Raw genomic sequence first — 22,430 nt, forward strand, 5'->3', positions numbered from 1 at the left:
CTCGTGGCCTGCACCCACTCACACACGCTGAAGATTGATGGACCATAGGCTCTCTCCTAACTATGACTCTTTCCTCCATCCCACACCCATTCCAGAGCTTTTCACAGATGCCCACAGCAGGAGTCACTATTGAAACACAACTCCTATAGAAGCTGGCCAACCCCACAAAGTTCACAGAAAAGACAAGCTGTGTTTTACCACAGTCGTAGCAGATTAATAGGCTAGGAAACATGTTAAATCAGAAAAGCTACTGCCCAAAAAAGACACCACAAAAACTCAAAATAAATGCAAAATTTAATGGGGGAAAAAAAAAGAGTACAAAGTGAATGGAAAGGAACAAAAACAGTCAATGTATGAAGGAGTAAATGAATTAACAGGTGAAGCAGTTTTAGAAAAGCATGTTAACGTAACAGACGAGCAAGCCACACTTCCCTTGGGCTTCTTATCCAGTAATATGAGCCCCACTTAACGAGCACCCACACACAGACACATGGAAACATATATGCAGTCAGTCTGCACAATTACAAACCACCTCAATTCGGGTTACCCATCACCAGGGTAACCATTCATGCCGGTTCGCCTGAGACCGTTCCAGCTTACACCTGTTGATCTGGCATGATTATTAACAGGACCTGCTTTCACTCTGAAAAGTCTCAGTTTGGACAATAAATTACATGATTCTACCCAAAACCAACGTGGCTCATGAGAGGCATGATCATAAATGCCAGCATGACCCCACTGACAGTCCTAATAATGCCAAAAGATTCTGAAAAGAAGAGGCAAATCAGATCCTGCCTACAAGGGTCACATCCCTCACGGGGTAGCTTGTTAAATAACGGCACGTTTTAAGCTCATTTTGTGCATCAAGGATTAATTTGGTCTCAGCTGAAGATGATAAACTTACAAACACAAATAGCCCAGGGAGAGAAGGGTGGCAAGGCTCACTAGAGCCGATGGTACCTGTGGAAGCAGCTCAGACCCCAGAAAGTGTAAGAGTGACAGGTCTCCCGAGAGATGCTGGGAAGCCCTGCACCCATAGGAAGGTAACCAGCCACAGTTCCGACCTTCCAGTATGCCCGAGCTGCAGCCCACAGGCTGTAGTGAATGGGTGGCAGGAGCTGTCCACTCCAGAGTCCCCAAATCGGCCCGTGAACCAGGAATCTCTGTTTCTTATATAACCAGCGAATCCTCTGGGTCACTGAGCCTCATCTTCAGAAATACATTAGCTGACAGAGGCGATCTTACAGGTCATGCCTCAGCCAAAATGAATACATTCTCACACATATAATCCCCCTAAAGTCAAGCCACCGACAGTCCACATGTGCCTTAGGTATACGCTGATTTGCCTTTTGAATGCCCACACTGAAGCCCCTTACAATCTGGATCCACCCCTGGTCACGGCATGACACTTTGAGCAGTTGCACTCCGGACATCCGTAAGACCTTCTCTGCTCCTGGTGAGGAGGACAAGGCTGCCTTTTTCCTGCCGTGCCTCTGGGGACACACACACGGCTCGCCCCTCCTCCCCACTCTGAATGGAACCCCATCTCAGAAGGGCAGGACGAAGCCAGGACTTGGTCCCGGAAATCAGTAAAGCAGGCCAAGGCAGAAAAGGGGGAAACAGCGATGGGAAGGAGGACAGAGGACATGAAAAACAAACGACCAATCCGACAATAAATTAGCGCGACTTCCCAAGGCTTCCGACTAGGGAGTGCACTAGACTGTGAGCTGCCTGAGGGCAGGGCTGCGTGTTATTCTGAGTACACTGTATCTAGCACAGTGCTCCATCAACATTAAATGAAATCCTTTCATCTACTCATTTTTTATCTATTTCATCACACCATATTCTCAGCCCTGATACTCGCAGTGGCTCGCAGACCAACAGGAACATCGGAGAATCAATACTGCCAGTACTTCCTCACAATGATCCCCTGAAGAACGCAGTGGAGGTGGGAAAGCTCCTTGGCTGGTAGTGTTTTCTTAAATAGTCCACATACATCAGACACCTTCGTGTCTTTGCCTTGTGAGTCGGCCAGGAAAACAGAAAACAACGACCTTGAGATAAAAAAACGACCTTTTCCCGGCAGAGTATTCTTTGCATTAGGAATATGCAGGATTGGTTTGGGAGGGTCTTAGTTGGAGTCAAACACTTAACACACACGTGGAGTGGTCCCTGTGTATGGGTAGCACCTGTGGAGCACACAGACAACGGCTTTGGGCTGCTGTTCCATTTACGTCCACATTTAAAACACTGCATGTGGTCTCCTTCGTGTCCCACTTTCATCCATAAAGAAATTCCAAACACTGTCATCACAGGATGTTTATTACCCACCTCTCCCTAAATATTATAGGGATACTTTATACATAAGAAAGGTTTAGAGATATTTTTAGTTTTTAAAAAATGAGGGAATCTGGGTTACTTATGAAAATAACGGGAGAGGATATTATTTGTCTTTACGCTTGTGCCAAAATAAAAATTTAGAAGTATCTTAAAAGTTATTATTGAAATTAAGCTCTAGGTTAGAAAAATTAAACTGAGGGGGAATCGAGCGAATTTTGCAGCATGTATACCAGACCACGCGGCCACACCTAGGGCACCGCGTGAGTTGCCATCTTGACGCTGAACAATTAGGCCGAGCATCGCCGGCTGGGGCCTTCGCTAGAACAGCACATAACTGCTCCGTCAAGGAATAGTGACACTGTAAATGGAAGACCAGCCACTGGCTCTGAAAAAAATAAACCTTGTCAGTTTTGGATTCCAGCATTCATGGCTTTGACGTGTTTGCATAGAGAGGGTGGCCCACCAGGCCCAGGGCAGCCTGGGGGTGGGGGTAGGGGACAAAGCAAGGCTGTAAACACTGGAGTCTGTACCGGCTCCCAGTCCGTCCTCACACCATGTTATGGGAGAAGAAGGGTCACAAGGTGTAACTCAAGCAACTTAACACATGAAAGTCTAAAGTCCGCTCTTGACATGTAAGTCTGTGCGTGCGTTAACTGAAAAATAAAAATAAAACAAACAAAACAAAAACAGACACATTAAAAGATACGCAGACGACCAAATCAAACAGAAACAAAAGAAAGCAAGTTGGCTGCTGGGAAAGGGCAGTCAGTTTGGCATTTGTGGCGAGCAAAGCAGAGAATTTGCTTTAGTTTGTGGCATTCCAGGCTGACGGTCAAGATCTGATTGGGAAGCAATTTTGCAAAAATGGATTAAAATCTAAAGACCAAGTATAACCAATCAAAGCAATCCAACTCAGTGGTCATGAAAAACCACCCCCCCCCCCCCGAAAGCGCTCCTCACATACCCCATTCCCCTGACCAGGACAGGAGGAAGGGGCACTCCGGGCCACCTCACCTACCCAACTCCTGGCCTCACAAGGCCAGCATGGGAGGAGAGGTCTCTTCCGGAGGCCAAACTGACTGAAGCTTTCTGGCATGTCCAGCAAGCAGAAAAGACCTGTTTCCCAGACCCAGGCCACACTGGGAAGGCAGGGAGACCCGACACCACAGATGAACTCTCACCCCGAGAGCTGTGCTGCTGCCCTTGCAGCCAGCCTGCACCCCACCTCCTGGCCCTGACCTGGCCACACGTCCGTGTCTTCAGTGTCTGAGTAGTTTCTCCATAGTTTATCTCCTAGGAGATTCTGCCTGTCTTTTCTGAAACAAGATGGCCCAGACCAAGCTGGCAGGGAGCAGGGCACAGTCTCTTTAGATGCCAACACCTGGGATGTAGACCCACACACCCCTTTCCAGGAGAAACTGGATTCTTAGCCACTAGCTTGAAACCCACAGAGATTCCAATTCACAGAGCCCCAAGGCTCACCAAGCCAAGAGCTGGACATGAGGCTGGGGCTGGAAGCAAACGCAAAGCAGAGAGCAAATTCACATGGTTGAGGGAAATGTGGGGCTAGGGTCCTCCCTGGGGACAGGCAGGGGGTCATCTCTGCCAACAGTGCCAGCAGATGGGGTGGGACACACCAGGAAGCAGGACGAGGGAGACTATAGAAAGGAGGGGGGGGGGGGGGGGAGGGTCTGTCCCAAAGCAGAGGACAGGCCTTAGGAATAAGAACTAGCATTCATTCCTAAATGCCTGGCTTTGTCCCCCTCATCTCTCCCAGGAAGCAGCTCAAGAAGGTTTTTTTCCTCAGATGTCTCTGTGCTTATGTGCCCTGGGGGCTGTGTGTGTTGGATGACAAGTGCCTGAGTCTGTGCATGTGACAGGGCTGGAGTGAGAGTAAGACTGTGTGCATGGGTGTATGTGTGCTAGGGAATGGCAATACTAGGGGCGGGGAGAGTGCTGATGCCACAAGCAGCGTCCCAGAGCCACGGCTGGCTACCCGCTGCATGGCCTTAACCACAAGCCTCCACTGCCACCAGGGAAAGAAGGGCTTGAACACACACATTCCCAAACATTCCAAGAAGACATGAATGTCCAAGAAACTCGAGAATGAGGACAAAAATGGAATCATCTGCTTAGTTCCTCAGCTGATAAGCGAAAGATGGTATCTGACCCAGGCCAGGGGCAGGGAGAAGCAGGGATGGACTAGATCCCACAGCGTGATGAGGTACGGGACACTGAATGAAGTAGTGTGGAGGAGGGAGACCCCCTAGGAACCAGGGCATCTGGACTCTGGCTGAGAGTGTGGAAAGAGGCTTTGAAAAAGGCTGAGGAGAAATGACTCGGAGTTGCCCCCACCTGGCTAAGAGGTTCACTGCACTGCGGGAGGCTGGAAGCCTCCTGTCCTCTCTCTTCCAACTCTAACTTCTACTTGAAGGGCAGCTCCTCTCTGGAGCAGGACTCCCAGAGCCCCTTCAGGGAGCTGGTGTCCTTCCTTCCACCAGGCAGTGAGCAGAGTGCCCGGGGGCCAGTGCTGCCTGGGCTCAAGCATCCACCTGCCAACCAATGTAGGTCCCACATCCACTGTAGAGACTAAGGGGGATGCACCACGCTGCCCAAGCAAAAACCACAGGAGATTGTGGAATCTGAAAATGCAGACATTCACGGGTCCTGCCCCTCTCTGGGCTTGAAAGACCTTCCCTGAGACCTCTATACCCTTTTAGGCCTGTGTGGCCTGGACTTCACCATCCCAGCTCTGAGGGGGCGGCAGGAGGGGGAGAGAGAGAGAGAGAGAGAGAGAGAGGGAAAGAGAGAGGGGGACAGGAAGAAAGAAACAGAGACAGAGACTGAGACAGAGCCAGGAAAGAGAGAGACAGAGAGGAATAGAGAATCGGCGGGGGGGGGGGGGGTAAAAAGGGGTTACCTGTGCAAGACAGAGCATGCACAAATACCCAGTATCCTGAGATATCAAGCTCACCAGTGAGAAGAAAAGAAAGGAGGGCAAGAATGAAGTGGGAAAGCGGGTGGGACTGAGAGCCAAATGGTGACTAGGCAGAGCATGGGCGAGAACCAAAGTAGACTCAAGGAGCCAAGAGTAGGACAGAGTGGGTGCCCAGGAGGGAGCAAGAGCCAGCGTGGGCAGGAGGCCCACCACCTACTTCTTCTTGTCCTTGTCCTTCCTCAGAGGCTGCTGCGAGGTGGCGTGCAAGGCCTGGGACTGCAGGGCCTCCACCGCGGCCTTTCTGCGGTTGAAGGCGCTAGTCTCCTCCTCCAGCTCCCTGCGCTTCTCCTCCACCTTGCGCTTCTCCTCCTGGTGGACCCGCTTGAGGTGCTCAAACTTCTCGTGCAGCTGGGAGCAGAGGAGGAACAGGGGCTTCCTGTGAGCCTGGCCAGGCCCTGCCCTCCCTCACCTGGCCTCTCCCAGACCTGGAGCCCACACGTACCTCCCTCTCCTTCTCCTTCAGCTCCAGCTCTGTCTCCTTCACTTTGTTGACGAACATCTGCCTCATCTCTTCCTCCTTCCTCTGCAGCTCACTCAGGAACTCCTTGCGCTTGGCCTCGTAAGTCTCCTGCAGACTGTGGAGACACACAGACAAGAGGCCAAGGGTGGGATTGCAGCGGGACGGGATGGGAGAAGGGGGATCACTTGGGCACAGGAGGGGTGTGGGGGTGCCGGGGTCCCCACGCCCCTCCCCCTGGCTCATGAGACACCCCCCCGCCCCCACCAGGCACAGCTGCCAGCATGGCAAATCTGGCCGTGGCTGTGGAGATGGGCTCACGCCCCACGCAGGATGTCACCTGAAGGGCTGGCTGTCACCATCGCTGTCCTGGAAGCCCATCTCCTCCAGCTTGCAGCGCCGGTACAGCTCGTAGTGCCGACTGTGGGTCTGTTCTCGGAGATCCTCCATGTTCACTCTGATCAACATCTCCCGGAGCTTCACAAAGTCACAGTGGTTCTCATTCTCCACTGAAAGCATAGGGCCCGTGGGGCATCAGGTGAGCACACACACAGGTGGGCACAGGGAGGAAAGGACACAGGAACAGCAGTCAAGTGTTCCAGGCCGACTCCATTGGCAGCACAGGCACTGGACAGTCAAAAGGAGGACACAGACCAGGAGACTGAGTTTAGGCCCACCACCTGGGGATGTGCTCCCTCTAGTCACTTACCCTGCACCACTCCCCATGGGTACTGCCGTGCTCGGACCAGCTTGTTCCCCACCTTCACCTCCTCAGTGCTGCCTACCACAGCGAAGGGCAAGTGCGCCTGGAAAGGAGCCCAAGTATGGGTGAGCATTGGGTGGACAGACTAATGGACAGACCCTCCCTCACTATCCTGGACCCCAGGGAAGGGATGCCACACCTGAACAAGGCATGGCCAGATGCTTGATTCCTGGCTCTCTTTTGGAGAAGTATCCTAAGGCCTCCAAATAGGAGAGCAGGCTGAACCTGCACCCCCATCTTCCTCACATTTGAGGGGTTCTTTCAGACCTTGGGCTCCCTAGGGGCCATTAGAAGCTCCCTCACAGGACCTGCAAACCTGGCTTTCCTCCACGTTCCCAAGCTCTGGCATCTTACCTGCTTACTCCTACAGGTTTCAGTTCCTGCCCTGCATCCTTATCTTGTGAAACTTAAGCGTGGGAAAGGCCCAGCACCAGCCCAATACCCAATTCCTCCCATCTCCTGGCCGTAGGACGTAGGACTGGCTGGCTTCCAGATGCCCACCCACCCGTCTTTCCTGAATCCTGGAAATCCTGGGGAATCCTGGGGGAGCCAGAGTCTCTGGGGCTGCCACAGATCTATGCTGGCTCCAAGCCCCCTCTGGCCCTGAGGCCAGTGCCCAATGCTCACGTTCATGACTGCGTTAATCTCAGCAACAGCCTCATCATCAGTGGGAAACTGGTAGATCTGAACCCCATTGCTGACCAGCTCGCCCATGATCTTGATCTTGAACTTGTGGAGCTCACTCTTGGAGATGGTGTCAGCCTTGGCAATGATGGGAATAATGTTCACCTGCCAGGATGAGGGGTGAGGGGCAGCAGGTTAATTCTCCCTGACTGTGGACAGCCCTGCCCAGGCCACATCCCCAGGCAGAAAGGCAGGAGGCCAGAGACATGGAGCTGCTCCCATGGGCAGCCCTAGCCTGAACCCAGCCACCTGGGGCCTTTCTAATGGGTGGTACCAATTGACTATGGGGCTTCTTACAGCCCTGGTTCCCTCAAACCACCATCTAGCCCTAAAAACTAGTCCTCGGGGCAAACCCAGCTTTGGTTTTTAAATAAGAAATAATTCAGCTAGAAGAAAGGGGCTCAGGACCAGACTAAGGAGACAGAGCTCTACAGAAAGAACCCAGAGTGATGAGGGCCCACTGGAGCAGTAGGGAAAAGGCAAGAGAAAACAGGACCAAGCCCGGGAGCTATCTGCAGGCCCCTAAGCAGCAGAGCCCCTGAGGACCACAGTAGACAGTCACACTGCAGCCCCCAACTCAGCGGAGGACCATGAAGCCCACGGAACAAGTTTGGGGGGCAGGGTGTGTACCTTGCTGTCTAGTTTCTTCATGGTCACCAGATCCAGGGACTTGAGAGAGTGCCCAGTGGGCGTGATAAAGTAGAGGCAGACGTGGACCCTCGTGTCGTGGTAGTCGAAGAGTGAGCGGCGGATCTTCAGCTCCTCCTGCAGGTAGTTTTCAAACTGCGCGTCGATGTAGTCAACTATGGGCCTGTAACTAGAGACAGCTCCATCACTCCTGAGGCAGGCACTGAGCCGCAGGGCGCGGGCCGCCCCCAACCTGCTCTCTGTAGGGACAAGCGGCTTCAGTCTGGGGTTCCCTGTCTGGGTATAGGTGGCTGACCCTGTCTCCTAACCTCCAAAGGGGTACTTGGGACCTCTGGTCCCCCATAGAGTGGAGGGCTTGCCGATTAGTGTGGGAGCAACTAGGAATTAAGGGTGCTTGGGCAGAGCGTTAGAACCGAGCCCACCATGGGGGGAGGGGGGCAGGGATGAGAGTAGGCGGGGCCGCCCTTCCCGCCTCTTGCCTCTCATCCTTATTGATCTGATCCCCGAAGCCCACAGCATCCACGATGGTCAGCTTGAGGTGCACGTTGCTCTCTTGGAGGTCGTAGGTCTGGGGCTGCAGGCGCACACACTCCTCATGATGACTGGCTTCCTCTGTCTCGAAGGTCGTGTTGAAGAGCGTATTCATCAGCGTGGACTTGCCAATGCCAGTCTCCCCTGGGGAGCAAGGAATGGAGGAGATGTCAAAGTTTAGAAACAGGACTGTCCCTGGCTGCTGGCTAGGATGGGTGGGGCTTGGGCACCTCAGCCTCCACACAGAAGAGAAGGGCAGGCCTCCAACTCCATCCCTCGCTGTCCCCATCCCCAGGAGCCACCCCTTCTTGGTGGCCTCAAAAACGTGTGGAAGAAAAAGCCAAAAGGCTGACTTGGACATAAGCCATGGCTATGTGGGATGTGAGAAATGTTTCCTCAGGGTGTGGGGAAGAGGCAGAGCCAGGCAGCTGTGGGATCCACTGGACATTAGCCTCTGCTAGCCTCAATGGGACCCATCACCTGCTCTGCACACCATCGTTCCTGGGCTGGGGCTGGTCATGAGCCAGGGTCTAAAGCCATCAGTGGCCTCCTGTTCCAGCTAGCTATCCGGTTCAGGACAGGCTGCTTCCCAAGGGGAACCCACAGCCCAGCAGATGCCAGGGCTTAGGCACCTGCGGAGGGTGTGGCAGAGCTCTTTGTACCGTTGGCCTTGAGACCCATGGAACCTCCCAGAGCCTCCCTGTTTGGGGCTGTATTTGTTCAGATGCGTGCTGGAGCTCTCGCATGGTATTATAATAGGACAGTCTTGTTTACCATAGTGTTCTTAACACACAGTAGGAACAAGAGTGAATGTTTTAAAAATAAACACACAAATCTAAACCTCTGTGATAAACACTCTCAGTTTACAAAGCACTTTCACAGCCCTGATCTTGTTCACTCTTCGAGGCAACTGGAGTCAGGCCCCCAATATCTGTTCTTGACCCTGGCAGAGACACCAATCAGTGCCTCGCCATGACCCTCAAAGTGTCTCTCTGCCTAGGAGGTCCCTTGTAGCTCAACAAGTGGACAGGGCACAGAGCTCCATCCCCTGTCTGAGGCTGCCCCCTGGCCAGACTATGACACGTACCCACGCAGAGGATATTAAAGCTGAAGCCCTGTGTGACTGACTTGCTGACGAGCTGGTCCGGGAGGCTATCGAAGCCCACGTGGCCACCAAGGGAGAGGCTCCGGGGCTCTGGCTCTGCATTCTGCCAAGAGAGAAATAGGGCAAAGCAGTGAGCCCACCGGGGAAGAGGGACCATGTGGGGAGAGGCTAAACCCCAGTGACATGCACCACCCCTGCCCTTGCCAGAGTTCTCAGCAAATCTCAGGACACAGTGTGAGTCTGCCAGAGCTCCAACTCCAGGACAAATTTCCACACAGGAAGCCCAATGTGCCTCAGGGCCCCTGATCCTGTCCTAGAAAAGGGCTTTCACCCATGGCTCTTCTCTACCTGGGCTGGCAAGCGATACCTGGGCCTGGGGCATCTCCTGGCACAGATGGCCCACGGAACTATCTATCCTGGTCGCCATCCCTGAGGGTTCACCTGTCCTCCTGCCCAGGAAGAGGCTCCAAATGGTTCTCCCATCTTAAATAAAGATTTCAAGAGGCCAAGGTTGGATAGTGTGTATGTTCCTGTAGCCCCCTCTCAGACCTCACAGACACTCCTACTGAAGCAGGATTCAAGCAGAGGCAGGCCTGGTCTGACCCCCTCACACCTGTTCTCCATCAGGGGGCCCTCCCTCATTGGGCTGGGCTCACAATCCTACATGTGCACCCCTTGTTCGTCATATACCCAAGCATGGAGTGCACAAATGGGCCCCGCTAAAGGGGCTGGTGCTACCTCACACCCACCACTGGGTCTCAGGGCTAGTGTCTGAGGCATTGTGACTGAGGCTTCATCCCTCCTGCCTCAGCAATGTTCTCTAGGGATTTCTAGGCTCTGGCTCATACCACCGTCCCACACCCATTCCAGCCCTGGTTGTTTAGACAAAGGATTCTGGATGAGAATATGGAGGTCTGGCCTCAGGAGAGAGGCAGGCAGCAGGTCCCGAGTGAGCTAGGGCCACTGGAGCTGGCCCACAGCACTATAAAAAGAAACCAGCAGGACCCGAAGCAGAGGGTCAAAGTCAGACTCCAATTTGTGCGGATAGTTTCTCTGCTTCCCTGGGAATGGGGATAAAATGCTGTCCTCCGAAGGAAGGTTCCCAGGCTCAGCCTTCCCTGGTTTGGCCCTCTTAGGGGGCTGGCACCAAACAGCTCCAAGTTGGGCAGAAACACGTCTCCTCCATTCTTGAACCCCTCTGCCCTGACTGCCCATTAGAAAGAGCAAAGACAGGGAAGGGCAGTGAGTGTGAGTACCATCCTGCCATCCTGCCCACAGCTCCAGAGGGGAGGAAACAGGCCCAAATGGAGGCAGCCCTAGGAGCTACTGATCAGTAGACAGTGTGTGGCTACCAAACAGTGGATGTGCTGGGTGCCTACCCTCCTGCACAGTGATCTCCTCAGCACCTGAGCACATTCTGACTTCTTCGTAGCTGCAGCCTGTTGACTTAGCCTGAACCCCTCCAACCATTCTTTCCTCCCCACCAGAGCTCCTGGCACACAAACTCCACCCTCTCTCCTTGACTAATAATGTTCCCCCCGCATCCCCACCCCTGCTCAGTCACTTTAGCCTTTTATCAATGACAGCCAAGTGTGTGCCATGGCAGCCTAGACTCCACATGGACCCTCTGAACAGTGGTACTATCTCCTCAAACAAGTTGGGGTTACCCCTAAATCTGCTCTCTGATAACGCTCTCTGTGCTGAGCCTCTGCTCTTACAGCTGACCCTTTCTCCATATCCCCTGTCCCCAGGGAATCGTGTCACAACCTCCCCACTTAAGCCCAGGTTGCCCCCAGGGCTGCAACATAAACCAACAAAGAGGCCCCAAAGGGAGCTTCCTCTCACTGGTGCCCACATCAGAAACAGTTAATGGAGCATAGAATGTGCTGGGTCAGGTCCAAACCCCACACACATGGCATCCTAGGCCCTCATGGTCTGAGGCCTTCCTCACAGGCTCGGCCAGGTTACCTCTGAATTTGTTCTTCTAACAGAGTCTGCTTCTCAGGGCTCCAGAACTCACTCTCCCTTTTCCCCGGCACCTGCTCTGTCCTGGCTCTATACACCTACATTCCAGACCCCTCACTTGGCTGTGACCCCATTTCCATGCACTATTAGTCGTCCTTTCTTTATGCATCCCGGTTCTCCAATTCTTCCATAAGCTCCCTGAGGTTGGCTGCAGGCGGGGGGAGGTCAGGCTTTCCACTCTTCCCACCCTCCCACCACGATGCCCAACATGCTAGACAATGCTGCCATTTATAAACTACTGAACACTGTCTTCAACTGCTGTGGCATCAGGGGCATCTGCCCACCTCACACAGAGCTTCATTATTTAGTCTCGGTTCCACCTGCTCGTGGCAGCTTAAGGATCAAATGGGGGACAGAACAGGGAGTCTAGAGCATTTCTCTTTGCAGGCGAAACAGAAAATCTCCAAAATTTAAGGCGTGCTGTGCTTGCAGAGAAGGCTGTGTGTTTATTCATCCTCTTCTTCCAAGGGTGACACAATCAGGACACAATCCAACATCCTGTAGCCTGCCGCCAAAACCCATCCCGTCAGCTGTGTCTGGGAACCACACGCGCGCGCACACTCGGCCACAGAGTCCTTCCACAGAGACAGAGGCCATCCTGGTTCTGCATTTCCCCCACTTCCTCACAGTTCCAGGCTTCAAAGGCTCAGAGCAGCACTCAGATGGGGGCTCTTGGAGAAGTCCACCTATCCTCACTCACCTGGCCCTGGCTGCCTTCAATCACACAACACTGCTCCCTCTGGAGAAGTGTGTGGAGTACAGGGAGGTGCTCATCCCCAGATTGCTGTCCAGGCTGCACTCTGTCACTCCAGGGACCACAGGGCTGAGGCAATCAATGCCTGCTCAAGAGCCTCAGGGACCATGGGACTATTGATCTCTAGGGCATGTGTGCACACACGCATGCATACACACAGAGGAGTGGCCTCTGGTCCTGAGGAGGGCAGATTGCTGTTCCTCCGTCTCAGGAGACAGATCTGACTTCCTGACTCTACCGAGGTGTGACTCTCACTAATGTCAGCCTCTGATCCTATATGTGCATTAACAACATGTGATCCAAGGTGTGCTGCTCACTACAAAGTGCCTGGACCAGGTGTCTTTGCTGACCCAGCCTAGGAGGAGCCAGCAGCCCCCAAAGCATCATCAGCATGTCTCAGTTAATACAAATCAGAAAGAAATTGCAGATCTCCCAATGGCTGCCTGATGACCCTACAAATGCCCTGCAATTTGCAGCTAAGACCTCAGCTCCAACTCTAAAGGTAGGTCCTAATAGCCCTGAGCCAATCATCAGCACGATCCCATGACTGGCTCCAGTACAATCAGGTGACCCAAGATGAACCTTTATGATCATCTTATAACCATTCAGGGGGCTGGAATAACATTAAAGCCCACTCAGAGGACAGCAGCACCAAGAAAATCACAAAAAACAGAAAGCCAGCGTCTGCTCTACCTCTGAGCTTTTCCCTTTGCCCCCTGCCATATCTCCCCTTTACTGCTTCAGCTAATTGAGTGGGCCCATCCAGTCCTTGCAAATGAGGACATCTTGACTGCTAGGGTTTCCAAAGTGAGACTCAGAATGCAAAGGAACAGAGAGAAAGCAAGGAGCGTAAGGAAGGGAAGGAAAAACTGTAGAAAGTAAAACGTCTCAGTGTTTACAACCAAAGGAATGAATGAATGCCAGATGATGACACAACACCTCACTGAGGACCACCCTGTGTGAACTAAGCCAAATGGTTTACGGTCTCCTACACGGCCCTTCCCCACCCTGTGTGGCTGACACCACTATAATTCCCATTTTACAGGTAAGGAAACTGAGGTGCACAGACACCAGAAAACGAGTCGGAGCAGAGCCAGGATTTGAGAGTAGCCAAGCCCTTGCCCTAAACCACCGTACTACACTACCTCCCCTATTCTTACAAGGCCCCCGGACTCCTTCATTCAGTCGCTCAGCACACACGCGCCAGTCCTGCCTGCCAGGTGTGCCAGGCCCTGGGATGGCTGCCAAGGAAAAAATGAGGACACCAGATCCCAGACCTCAGGGGCTCAATCGGACGCAGTTTAAACTCAAAGGGCTACAGAGGCCAGGCAGGTAATGTAAATGAGTGAAGAGGAAAAAGTACAGGAATAACAACAATGGTACTAACAGTTGTCGAGAGCTTACCACGTATGACTCTGAATGTCATCTGGCCCACACATCAGCCCTATGAGGTAGGCTGTAATATCACCTCCATCAGACAGATGAGACAATGGAGGCTCCAAGAGATGAAGTCATTTGCCCATGACCACAGTGCTCAGGAGGGTGAAGCCAGGATCTGCACGGAGACAGTATGACTGCAAAACCCACGCTTCTAGCCACATCACTCCGTGGCCTGCTGGCTGAAAGACCTGCTGACTTGGCTGAGTGTGGGGTCCCTCAGGGAGAGGTTAGGAGCGCCAGGGAACTGCAGAGCCTGTGCTCAGTCCACAATGGCCGTGGTTCTGCAACTCCAGCCAACTGTGGGAACGCAGGCCCAGTGCTGCCAAATCTTAACGATTTTTCCAGAGAATCCACAAATCTAGATTTTTACGTGCAACGCCCTAATTCTGAAAGGTTGGCAACCAACACAACCCGAGCACACCACTGGGGCCCAACACAACCTGTCTGAGGGGTGTACCTGGTCCGTGGCCTGACAGTCTGCAACGCCAAGTCTGGTAGGAGAGTGAGGTAGAAGGACAACACACTCGTGTCTCCATTCTTGGGGCACGGAAACCCACAGGAAAGAGCTCCGCAGGAGAAAGCTCCGCAGGAGAGAGCTCCGCAGGAGAGAGCTCCGCCGGAGGGGCCTTCGGCTGGACAACTCACCTCCCTGGCCTGCTGGCTCAGGGGGCTTCAACTATCCTCAAAGCTCCAGAACAGAGTTGGCAGCTCTGAGCCCTACATACACAATGGGAAACTCCACAGGACCATTATCCCCTCTCTAATCACTAACAAGCTTTTGGCTCCTGAGCCAGGCCCCAGGCTTCTGTGTCATCATTTCTTTGGCACATCAAAGACAACAACCAAAATAATAACTGCTCAGGCCGGCTGCATTCCTCCATGCCCAACCGTCCAGAACAAAGTAGAGAATGGCATTTTGTTATACAGCCCAGTGGATAACTAGGACGTCATCTTCCTGACCAGGAAACACTCGCTCCGAGCTTTCTGGAGCAGCCCTAAATGCCAGCCAAAAGGAGATACTTCTTTCACCATGAAGAGAGGTGGGTTTGGGGGAGAAACCATGTCTGATGGCTTGCCCACACAAAAACAGGATTTTATCCAGAAGAAATTGGAAATCTGCTGAATGTGTGAACTAACATAGCCAAAGAAGCTGTGAGTGGATAAAGAACCCTGAGATCAAACCTCCCAAACTAGGCTGGTCTTTGGGATGGGAAGAGAAACGGTAGCCCACTGGAAGTGTACCTGACTCCTGAATCCTGAACAAAGAAGAGCTCCCCATCCTAGGGCTTCCAGAGTTCTCTGGTGCCTCGGTCTTCGTACAGTTTTCTCCCCCAGGCTCCTGGGCCTAGCACCCACTGGCCTGAGCACCCTGCTAGGCAAACAGGAAGCCCACTTGCCAGGAGAGCTCCAGCCCTAGGGAAGCCCTATTAATTGTTGAGCAATGGACCCACGAGTCATTGCGCCACTGGGAGCCTTCCCCACCCATGTTCCTGGCACAGACTATCCAATCCACAGCTCTAGCTACTCTAAGCAGCCTGGGCCTTAAATAGCCAGAGCAGAGGCTGCTGGCCAGAACCCGTGGTCATAGCACAACTGTCCTTGAGTCTGAGAGGAATCCTAGGAATTTTCCCAGGAAAGGCTTAGGCTCATATCCCAGGATTCCACAGCAAGCCTCTAAGCCCAGGTCAAAGGTTACGGGAAATAACCAAAGGGATGTGTGCAGGAGGGCAGGGGGTAGGAATGTTGCTATCCTGGGCCAGAAGGGAAGGATAGAGGCAAGATACACCTATCCATAATCAAGGGAATACCTAGGAACAAAAGCATCTCTCTCCTAACAGAGAAAAAAAACCTAGGGAGGAGAGGTGCCTGGGTGGCTCAGTCAGTCATTAAGACTGACTCTTAATTTCAGCTCAGGTCATGATCCCCGGGTCATGGGATCAAGCCCTACATCAGGCTCTGTGCTGAGTGTGGAGACTGCTTGGGATTCTCTCTCTCTTTCTCTCTCTCTCTCTTCACCTCTGCCCCTCCCTGCTCATGCATTCTCTCTCTCAAAATAGATAAATAAACATTTAAAAAGAAAAAAAACCTGGGAGAAGACATGAGCATAGACCAAGCAGCACGGTGGCAATAACAGCACCAAGGTAGGTAGGCCCCAGGAGGAGGCCACCGTCACTCTCAAAAGGCCAGTCACCCCCTCCTGCATCCTGGGAAGTGAAGGGACTTTGGGTGCAAAACTACTCCCAGGAGCCTAAGGCCACCCCTATACTCCATTCTCTCAGCTTCCCTGTCTCACTAACAGGCACTTTCCTCCCTCTTCATGCAAATAGAAAGCCAGGGCCACTGCTTAGTAATATGGGATAATTTGTTGCCTACTTCTCATGACAAAATCAGATTTCCAAGAAGCCATAAGAAGTTACCAACTTCTGGGCCCAGCCAGCTTGCTCCAAGCCTAGGACACATACCTGCTTAGACTGTGTTGTGCTATCTGAGAAGGAGGGGTCCATCCCACCATGGAGCAGATAGGAGAGACACTCTGGGCCTCAGAAGCTACTGGAAACTCATGAGTTCATACTGTCCCACTTGGCTCAGGGACTCCAGCAACAGCTCCCACTGCTTTGCAGTTGGGAAGCCATAACTGATCTGGACATCACTGGAAGGAAACAGACTATGTTCCCAAGTGAATGAGACCCCACCCTTAGAAGGGGGAATGGGGACAGCAAACATGACCCTCCCCTCTCCAATCCCAGGATGGATGCTGGTGCTGGGAAGGGGCAGAGAAATGCAAGGGCACCAACAATGGCCAGTGGATACTCAGGGCTGCTGTATTATAATTGTCTGTCACTTGCTCCATTCATGCCAGCACCAGGTTAAGTATCAGGGTTGCACCCTGGCCCCACAACCAGGTCTGGAAAGCGGACTTGAGTCCATACCCAATGGTCCTTCTGAACCCCAGGCCCCAGGGAGCCCAGACCTAGGAGGCCCCTCAAAGAATAGTTTGAAACTATGATCTGAAATAGACCCTAATTCCCTCCTCCCCTGGTTCTATCCCTCTAATGTGTCCTCCAGCATAGGGGCCACAAACTGCCTGGAAGCCATGTGTTCTAAGGACGAGAATATCTAATTGCCTCAAGACCACCCAGGGCAATTAAAGTGAAGTTACAGGATAGTGCCTGGGTGACTCAGTGGGCTAAGCATCTGACTCTTGATTTTGGTTCAGGTCATGATCTCATCATTCATGAGATCGAGTCCCACATCAGGCTCCATGCTGACAGTGTGGAGCCTGCTTGGGATTCTCTCTCCCTCTCTCTGCCCCTCCCCTGCTCATGCTCTCCCTCTCTCAAAAAAACAAAACAAAACAAAACAGATTAAAAATAAATAAATAAATAAATAAAATCAGATATCTTAAAAAAAAAAAAAGTGAAGTTACAGCCAAGACGTCCCTTGCCCTGTTCTCCACCTCCTCTTCCCAACCATGGTTCCTCATGTGAGTCCTGAGGATACAGATGGTCCCAGCAAAGAACACTCCAGCTCTATCATGATGGCAAACTGCCCTTAGAAAATATCCTTTCCCCATGTGCCTGTGTCTCCCTCCTGACCTACACAGCTTCACATCGGGTTGTCTGGCAAAGCTTGAGCCTTGCGAGCCATGCCTGGGGATCTCAAGACCCGTGTTGGAAGCACAGGGGCAGGAAGGCTGCAGAGGCTGCAGGGGACACACGGAGGCCAGTTAGCCCTCAGGCCCTTTGCTCTGTCATCCTGCAGTTGCTCTCTTCCAGTAGCTGGACCCGAGCCACAGAGACATTCATGGTAGTTAATGCCCCAGTACGCACCTCCACCTAACCCATCTTAGGGCCCCAGATTCAGAGGGCTTTACCTTCTCTGTCATCTCAAGGGTTACTTGGGTGCTGGGATTGGGTCTCAGGTCCAAACTTGCCAATGGCCAGAGACTGCCATCCTCACCCAACCACAGGCTGCTGGTATCAACAACCTGATGGGCACAAAACATCCAGAGCCCTCTATGCCACCCAAAGTTTTTCACAAAAGTCAGGCCCTGGGTCAGGGCCTCCATCCATTTTCTCATCTTGTTGGCACTATAATTAGGTTCCTTCTTGCCACCTTCTCTGTTCAGAGCTTAGTCAGTCCCTTATCATGTGCTGCCTTGCATCACCAGTGCCTTCCCACCAGCCTCCCTGCTCTGACCCATTCCAAACAAGATCCCAGGCAGACCTTCCTGGAGTTGACATCCATAGCAAGGGCCGCTGCCCATGAGGGTGGTGGGACAGAGCTGCAGCCTTGCAGGTGGTGTTCACTGATGATCTCTCGACACCACCAGGGCACTGAGAGCTTCGCAGACGTTCCTTGCTGTGCTCTCATTTCTCTCTCAGAATGGCTCAGCAAGGAGGTTCCTGGCCATTTTTACAGGACAGGGAGATACCAGTCCATGACAAAGCCCTACTGCGTGAGAGGGTTGCCTCCCACATCCCTTCCCACCAGCTTTTGATTCAGGGAGGGAAGAGGCACTCCTTGGATAGCCTGCTTCTTGGAGAAGTGTCAAGATTACAGGGGTGACAACGGAAGTGACAGATGGTGCTGGGGATAAAGCAGAGATGGCGGGGGGGGGGGGGGGTTGGGGGGGGGATGACTGGCTGGGAGGAATGCCAGGCATGAGGCTGCCATGCTCACGCTTCTTCCCTCTCCCCCTCATAGCTCCGCCTTCCCCCAGCTCTAAAGCCTCCCTTGCCCTGGAGTTTCAGCCCTGCCCCATGAGATTCTGACAGAAGGAACACAGGAGATGGCCATGGGTGCAGGAAAGTCTGGAACCCATTAAGGAGTCTGGGACCTAGGAAGGAGGAGGAGCAGAACAAGAGTGGACAGGAGTTGGGCTGCTCAAGGACAGCAAGAGGCAACAGAAACTCCCCAGAGCGCTGTCCCAGACATACACGCCCAGGAGATGTCAACCCTAACCCCGCGGTTGACCTAGGGTTGAGCAGGGCCTAGACAAGATGTAAAGGCTACTGATCCTGTTTATATCATGCTATGTGGGCAATAGGAACCCAGCACATAATGACCTTGAAGTACAAACTCCGTATGCTCATCTAAGCTCCAGAACGGGACAGTTCCCAGGCCCTCCAGGGCTGGGCTGACCACCAAGCCAGCCTGGGGTGGGGGCTGGGAGGCAGTGTAGACCTGCCAAAGCTCAATCAAATCATAACCTCATGGTCAGCATTGACCAATGCTTAACACCAAAATCAACCCTGCGGCTGGGAGACATCTAAACAGATCTCCAAACATGCCACAGACTGCAATTAACCTTCCACAAACTCTTTGAAGAATATTAGTATGGTTGGGTCCATTTTATAGCAAGATAGAGAAAGAAATGATTTTCCCAGGATGACAAGCCAGGAGAGCAGAATGGAGTCCAGACTCTGAAATTCAGGCCAAACCCCACCCAAGGTCTCCACCCAAATTCAACCCCATACAAGTCCTCCCAGGAGGCTGCCGGCTCAGAGCATGGAGGGTGTGGAAGGCGTCCACCCAGCCAGCTTAACCTGACATAGTCACCAAGGCTCCTGGACAGCCATACATACCTGAGTCAGTCCTGTCTCTGTGCCTTGGCCCACCATGGAGATAATACCCGAAATCCTCACAGAAATGCCAGCATGGGAATCTGAGGGAAAGGCCTTTTCCACTCCACCTCCTGGAAGTGCAATCAACCCCCTCAGCTCAATTCTGAGGACAATCTCTGGGTGTGCAGTGACAGGAGCCCTAGGGAGGGGACCATGGAATGGAGCAAACTCATTTTCTGCTGCCTTCCTATACAGAGGACCAGTTTCTACCTCCACATGGACACTAGGTATCATGTGTCATTTATTATGTCCTTATCACATGCCAGACCTTGCTCTACATACTTCACCAGGATTCTCTCGCTGAATCTGCCCAATAACCCAAGGAGGAAGGTAATATTTTCATCCCATTATATAGATGAGAACACTGAGCGGTTAAATAATTTTCTCAAGGTCACATGGCCAATAAGTAGTAGACTAAGATTCATATCAGACAGTCTGATTCTAGTTACTCTGCATACCGCTCCCACCAGCAAGACCAACTGTTAGGGTAACCTCTGACCACAGACAAGACTCAGACATAACTTTCTGGTCAGCTGGACACAGAAAATGTACACAGACACACATGCACAGATGCACAAACACTGCCAGATCTCTTGGCCTCCAGCTCATCAGCAGGTCTCTTAGGATTCAGAGATGGCCCTCCTTGGGTACATAAATTCCAATTTATAGTGCAGGGGTGAGGTAAACCTCTGATTCCACTCCTCCTGTATTTAAACTTACTTAACTGACACAGCACCCCTTCCTCAATGGGAATAAAACACCTCAGTCTAGAATTATGAAACCAAGAGCTCCTGCTTCAGTTATGCATATTTCCAAAGTAGACCAACAAATGTATTTTCAGATTAAAGGGAAAATTTACATACACTAATTCAGATGACAGTATTTATAGCATTAATTACATAAGTCCTGACTCCCTTATTTAGCCCCAGAACCAATTCCTTATCGGTCACATATTCAACATTTCCCCCTCCCCCCCAACAGCCCTGGGCCCTCCCTCCCCCTTCCCGCCGACCAGGGCCTCACATGCTGGCAAGAGGACACAGCTTCCTTCACTGTCACAGCCCAGCCTTTCAGACACACCCAGATCCAGCCTCAGACACCATAGGACAGGCAGACACAATCCCCAAAAGGCTCCCCTCCCCCAGGTGAATTATAAACACCTTTAGAAAGTTGACTATTGGTGGGCTCAGCCCTAGAGAGACCCCTGCAGGGACCACCCGAACAGAGAGCCCTGCAGAACGCCTTCCGACTGGGGCCCAAACAAACATCCACTGGGCTGTATCCAGAATCGCTGGTTCCTGGGGGAATGGCTGCCTCAGACCGGACCACTGAGGTGGGACCAGCCTGGAATCGCACCCGGGATCTGAGCGCTTAGGCGGGGAGTGGGGATGGGAGAGGAGTGGAGGGGGAAGGCAAAGAAGGCCCAAGGTCTTCGGGATCCAAGTCTGCAACTCATTGGAAAGACTCCCTAGGATCCTTTGGGGTTTCATCTTCACAGGCTGTGCCCATCCAACAGCACCTGCGCGGCTAGGAATCTCCCCCCCCCCCAATCAGTGCAGAAACACCCCGGGAGATGTGGGGGTCCGGAGGATCCTGGATCCCCCCCCGCCCCCCTCCCCGGCCTCCGCGGCTCCTGGGCCCCCAGTCTGTCCTCGCACCTGGTCCGAACCAGGCAGGTATTTATTTGCTCCTTCCCGCGAAGGGGGTCTGTCCCTCGTGCGCCCAAAGTGGACGCCCCCTCCCGACGCCCCGGGACCCCGCGCTAGCGCCGCGAAGAGCTCGTTCGGGTGTCCCCGAGCTGACAGCCCGCCCGGCGCCCCCCGCCAGCTGCAGGGCGGCCCCTTCCCAGCGCCCCGCGCCTCTCGCGCGCGCCGCGGCCCGGCAGGGCCCTCACCGAGAAGCGCTCTAGGTCAGTGGCCGCCATGGCTATCTCCGCACCGGGCGGGCGGGCCGGGTCGAGCACCCGGGCCGCGACGGGGACCAGCCGGCTGCGGGACGCGCTCCGCCCGGGCGGCTGCGGCTGAATGGATCCAATATGGCCACTTCCTGGAAACTCCCCTTGGCGGCGGCGGCGGGAGAAGTCGCGGAGCCGCCCCCGCCCCCGCCCGCGGGACCGGCCTCCCCGCCCGGCCCCGCCACGAGCGCAGCCCGAGCCCCACTTGGACGGCCGGGGGTCTCCGCGGCGAGGCGGGAGGTGCAAGCTGCGAGGGCTGCTGGGACTTGTAGTCCGCGAGTTGGGGGTCCGGGAGGGCAGTGCCTGGGGGGCCAGGGGCCGGTGCGCGTGTCTCTGGGAGGCTGGGGCCGAGCCGGGGTGGTTGTGGCTGGGCCCCCGCGCGCTAGGAAACCAGTTCAATGGTGAGGACAGTGGGGTGCTGCGTGCGCCCTAGGGGTATCCCCGACCAAGCCGCCTCCACCCCGTCCGAGGCTTCAAATGCGCTGGGACCACCGAGCAGAGTGTCGACAGGCTACTTGCCGCCGGTCAGGGCCAGGAGAGACCGCCTCAGCCTCGCACTCCCGTGCCCTAGGCCCCCACCTGATGCTCTGGTCGGAGCCAGGGCGGGACCTGGGGCGGGACCCGCGAGTCTGCCCAGGCGGCCTTCCTGGGAAAGGACCCAACCTTGGGCTCCTGCGAGTTGACTCCCCGCAGGATGCTCTTTTCACCTCGACGGTCAAGGCACCAGAGTGCAAGTTCTCATCATCCTGCTTGCCCCAGGGGCTTGGGGCGACATAGTAGTGGAATCTAGGCTCTGTGCAAAGATGATGACGGATCCCAATGCATGCACATTCTCTCTGCTGAACTCACTATTGAAAACACACACAAATCTCAGAAAAATAACACTTCTGCCCAAGTGTTGGCTTCAGCCGGCTCTCGTCCTTTTCACTGACTAGCCACACAAAATTTAGCTCCAAGTCATCTAAAACGCTCCTTTTTCTTTCCTCCCCTTCTGCCTCTCTGTTCTCCCTTTGGGAATATGGCAAGGTTTGCCTCCACTGGCCTCACCTCGGGTCATTCCACCCTCCATACCTCCTCCTCACCACCTCCAATATCTTCCTGAAA

General features: G+C 53.6%; 1 protein-coding gene across 1 annotated transcript; it reads right to left on the reverse strand.

Annotated features, from left to right (window-relative positions):
• Positions 1-276: 276 nt before the first annotated feature.
• SEPTIN8 (septin 8) lies at positions 277-21,385 on the reverse strand. Its single transcript, XM_042934820.1, has 10 exons — positions 21,267-21,385; positions 9,509-9,629; positions 8,370-8,565; positions 7,873-8,059; positions 7,186-7,347; positions 6,505-6,601; positions 6,136-6,304; positions 5,781-5,913; positions 5,496-5,686; positions 277-2,993 (listed from the first exon to the last, which is right to left on the reverse strand). Exons 1-10 carry the CDS (start codon positions 21,294-21,296, stop codon positions 2,990-2,992), a joined length of 1,290 nt encoding a protein of 429 aa, XP_042790754.1. The 5' UTR covers positions 21,297-21,385; the 3' UTR covers positions 277-2,989.
• Positions 21,386-22,430: the final 1,045 nt, after the last annotated feature.

The sequence above is a fragment of the Panthera leo genome, chromosome A1 (genome assembly GCF_018350215.1).
Source record: "Panthera leo isolate Ple1 chromosome A1, P.leo_Ple1_pat1.1, whole genome shotgun sequence".
NCBI lineage: Eukaryota > Metazoa > Chordata > Mammalia > Carnivora > Felidae > Panthera > Panthera leo.

What these genes read in the sequence shown, in the direction of transcription:
- SEPTIN8 (XM_042934820.1), bottom strand. Translation starts at nt 21,296, where the DNA reads ATGGCGGCCACTGACCTAGAGCGCTTCTCG. An exon ending in CTGACCTAGAGCGCTTCTCG is followed by an intron (nt 9,630 to 21,266) that starts GTGAGGGCCCTG and finishes CTCTCTTGGCAG; the next exon opens with AATGCAGAGCCAGAGCCCCG. An exon ending in TGAAGAAACTAGACAGCAAG is followed by an intron (nt 7,348 to 7,872) that starts GTACACACCCTG and finishes TCATCCTGGCAG; the next exon opens with GTGAACATTATTCCCATCAT.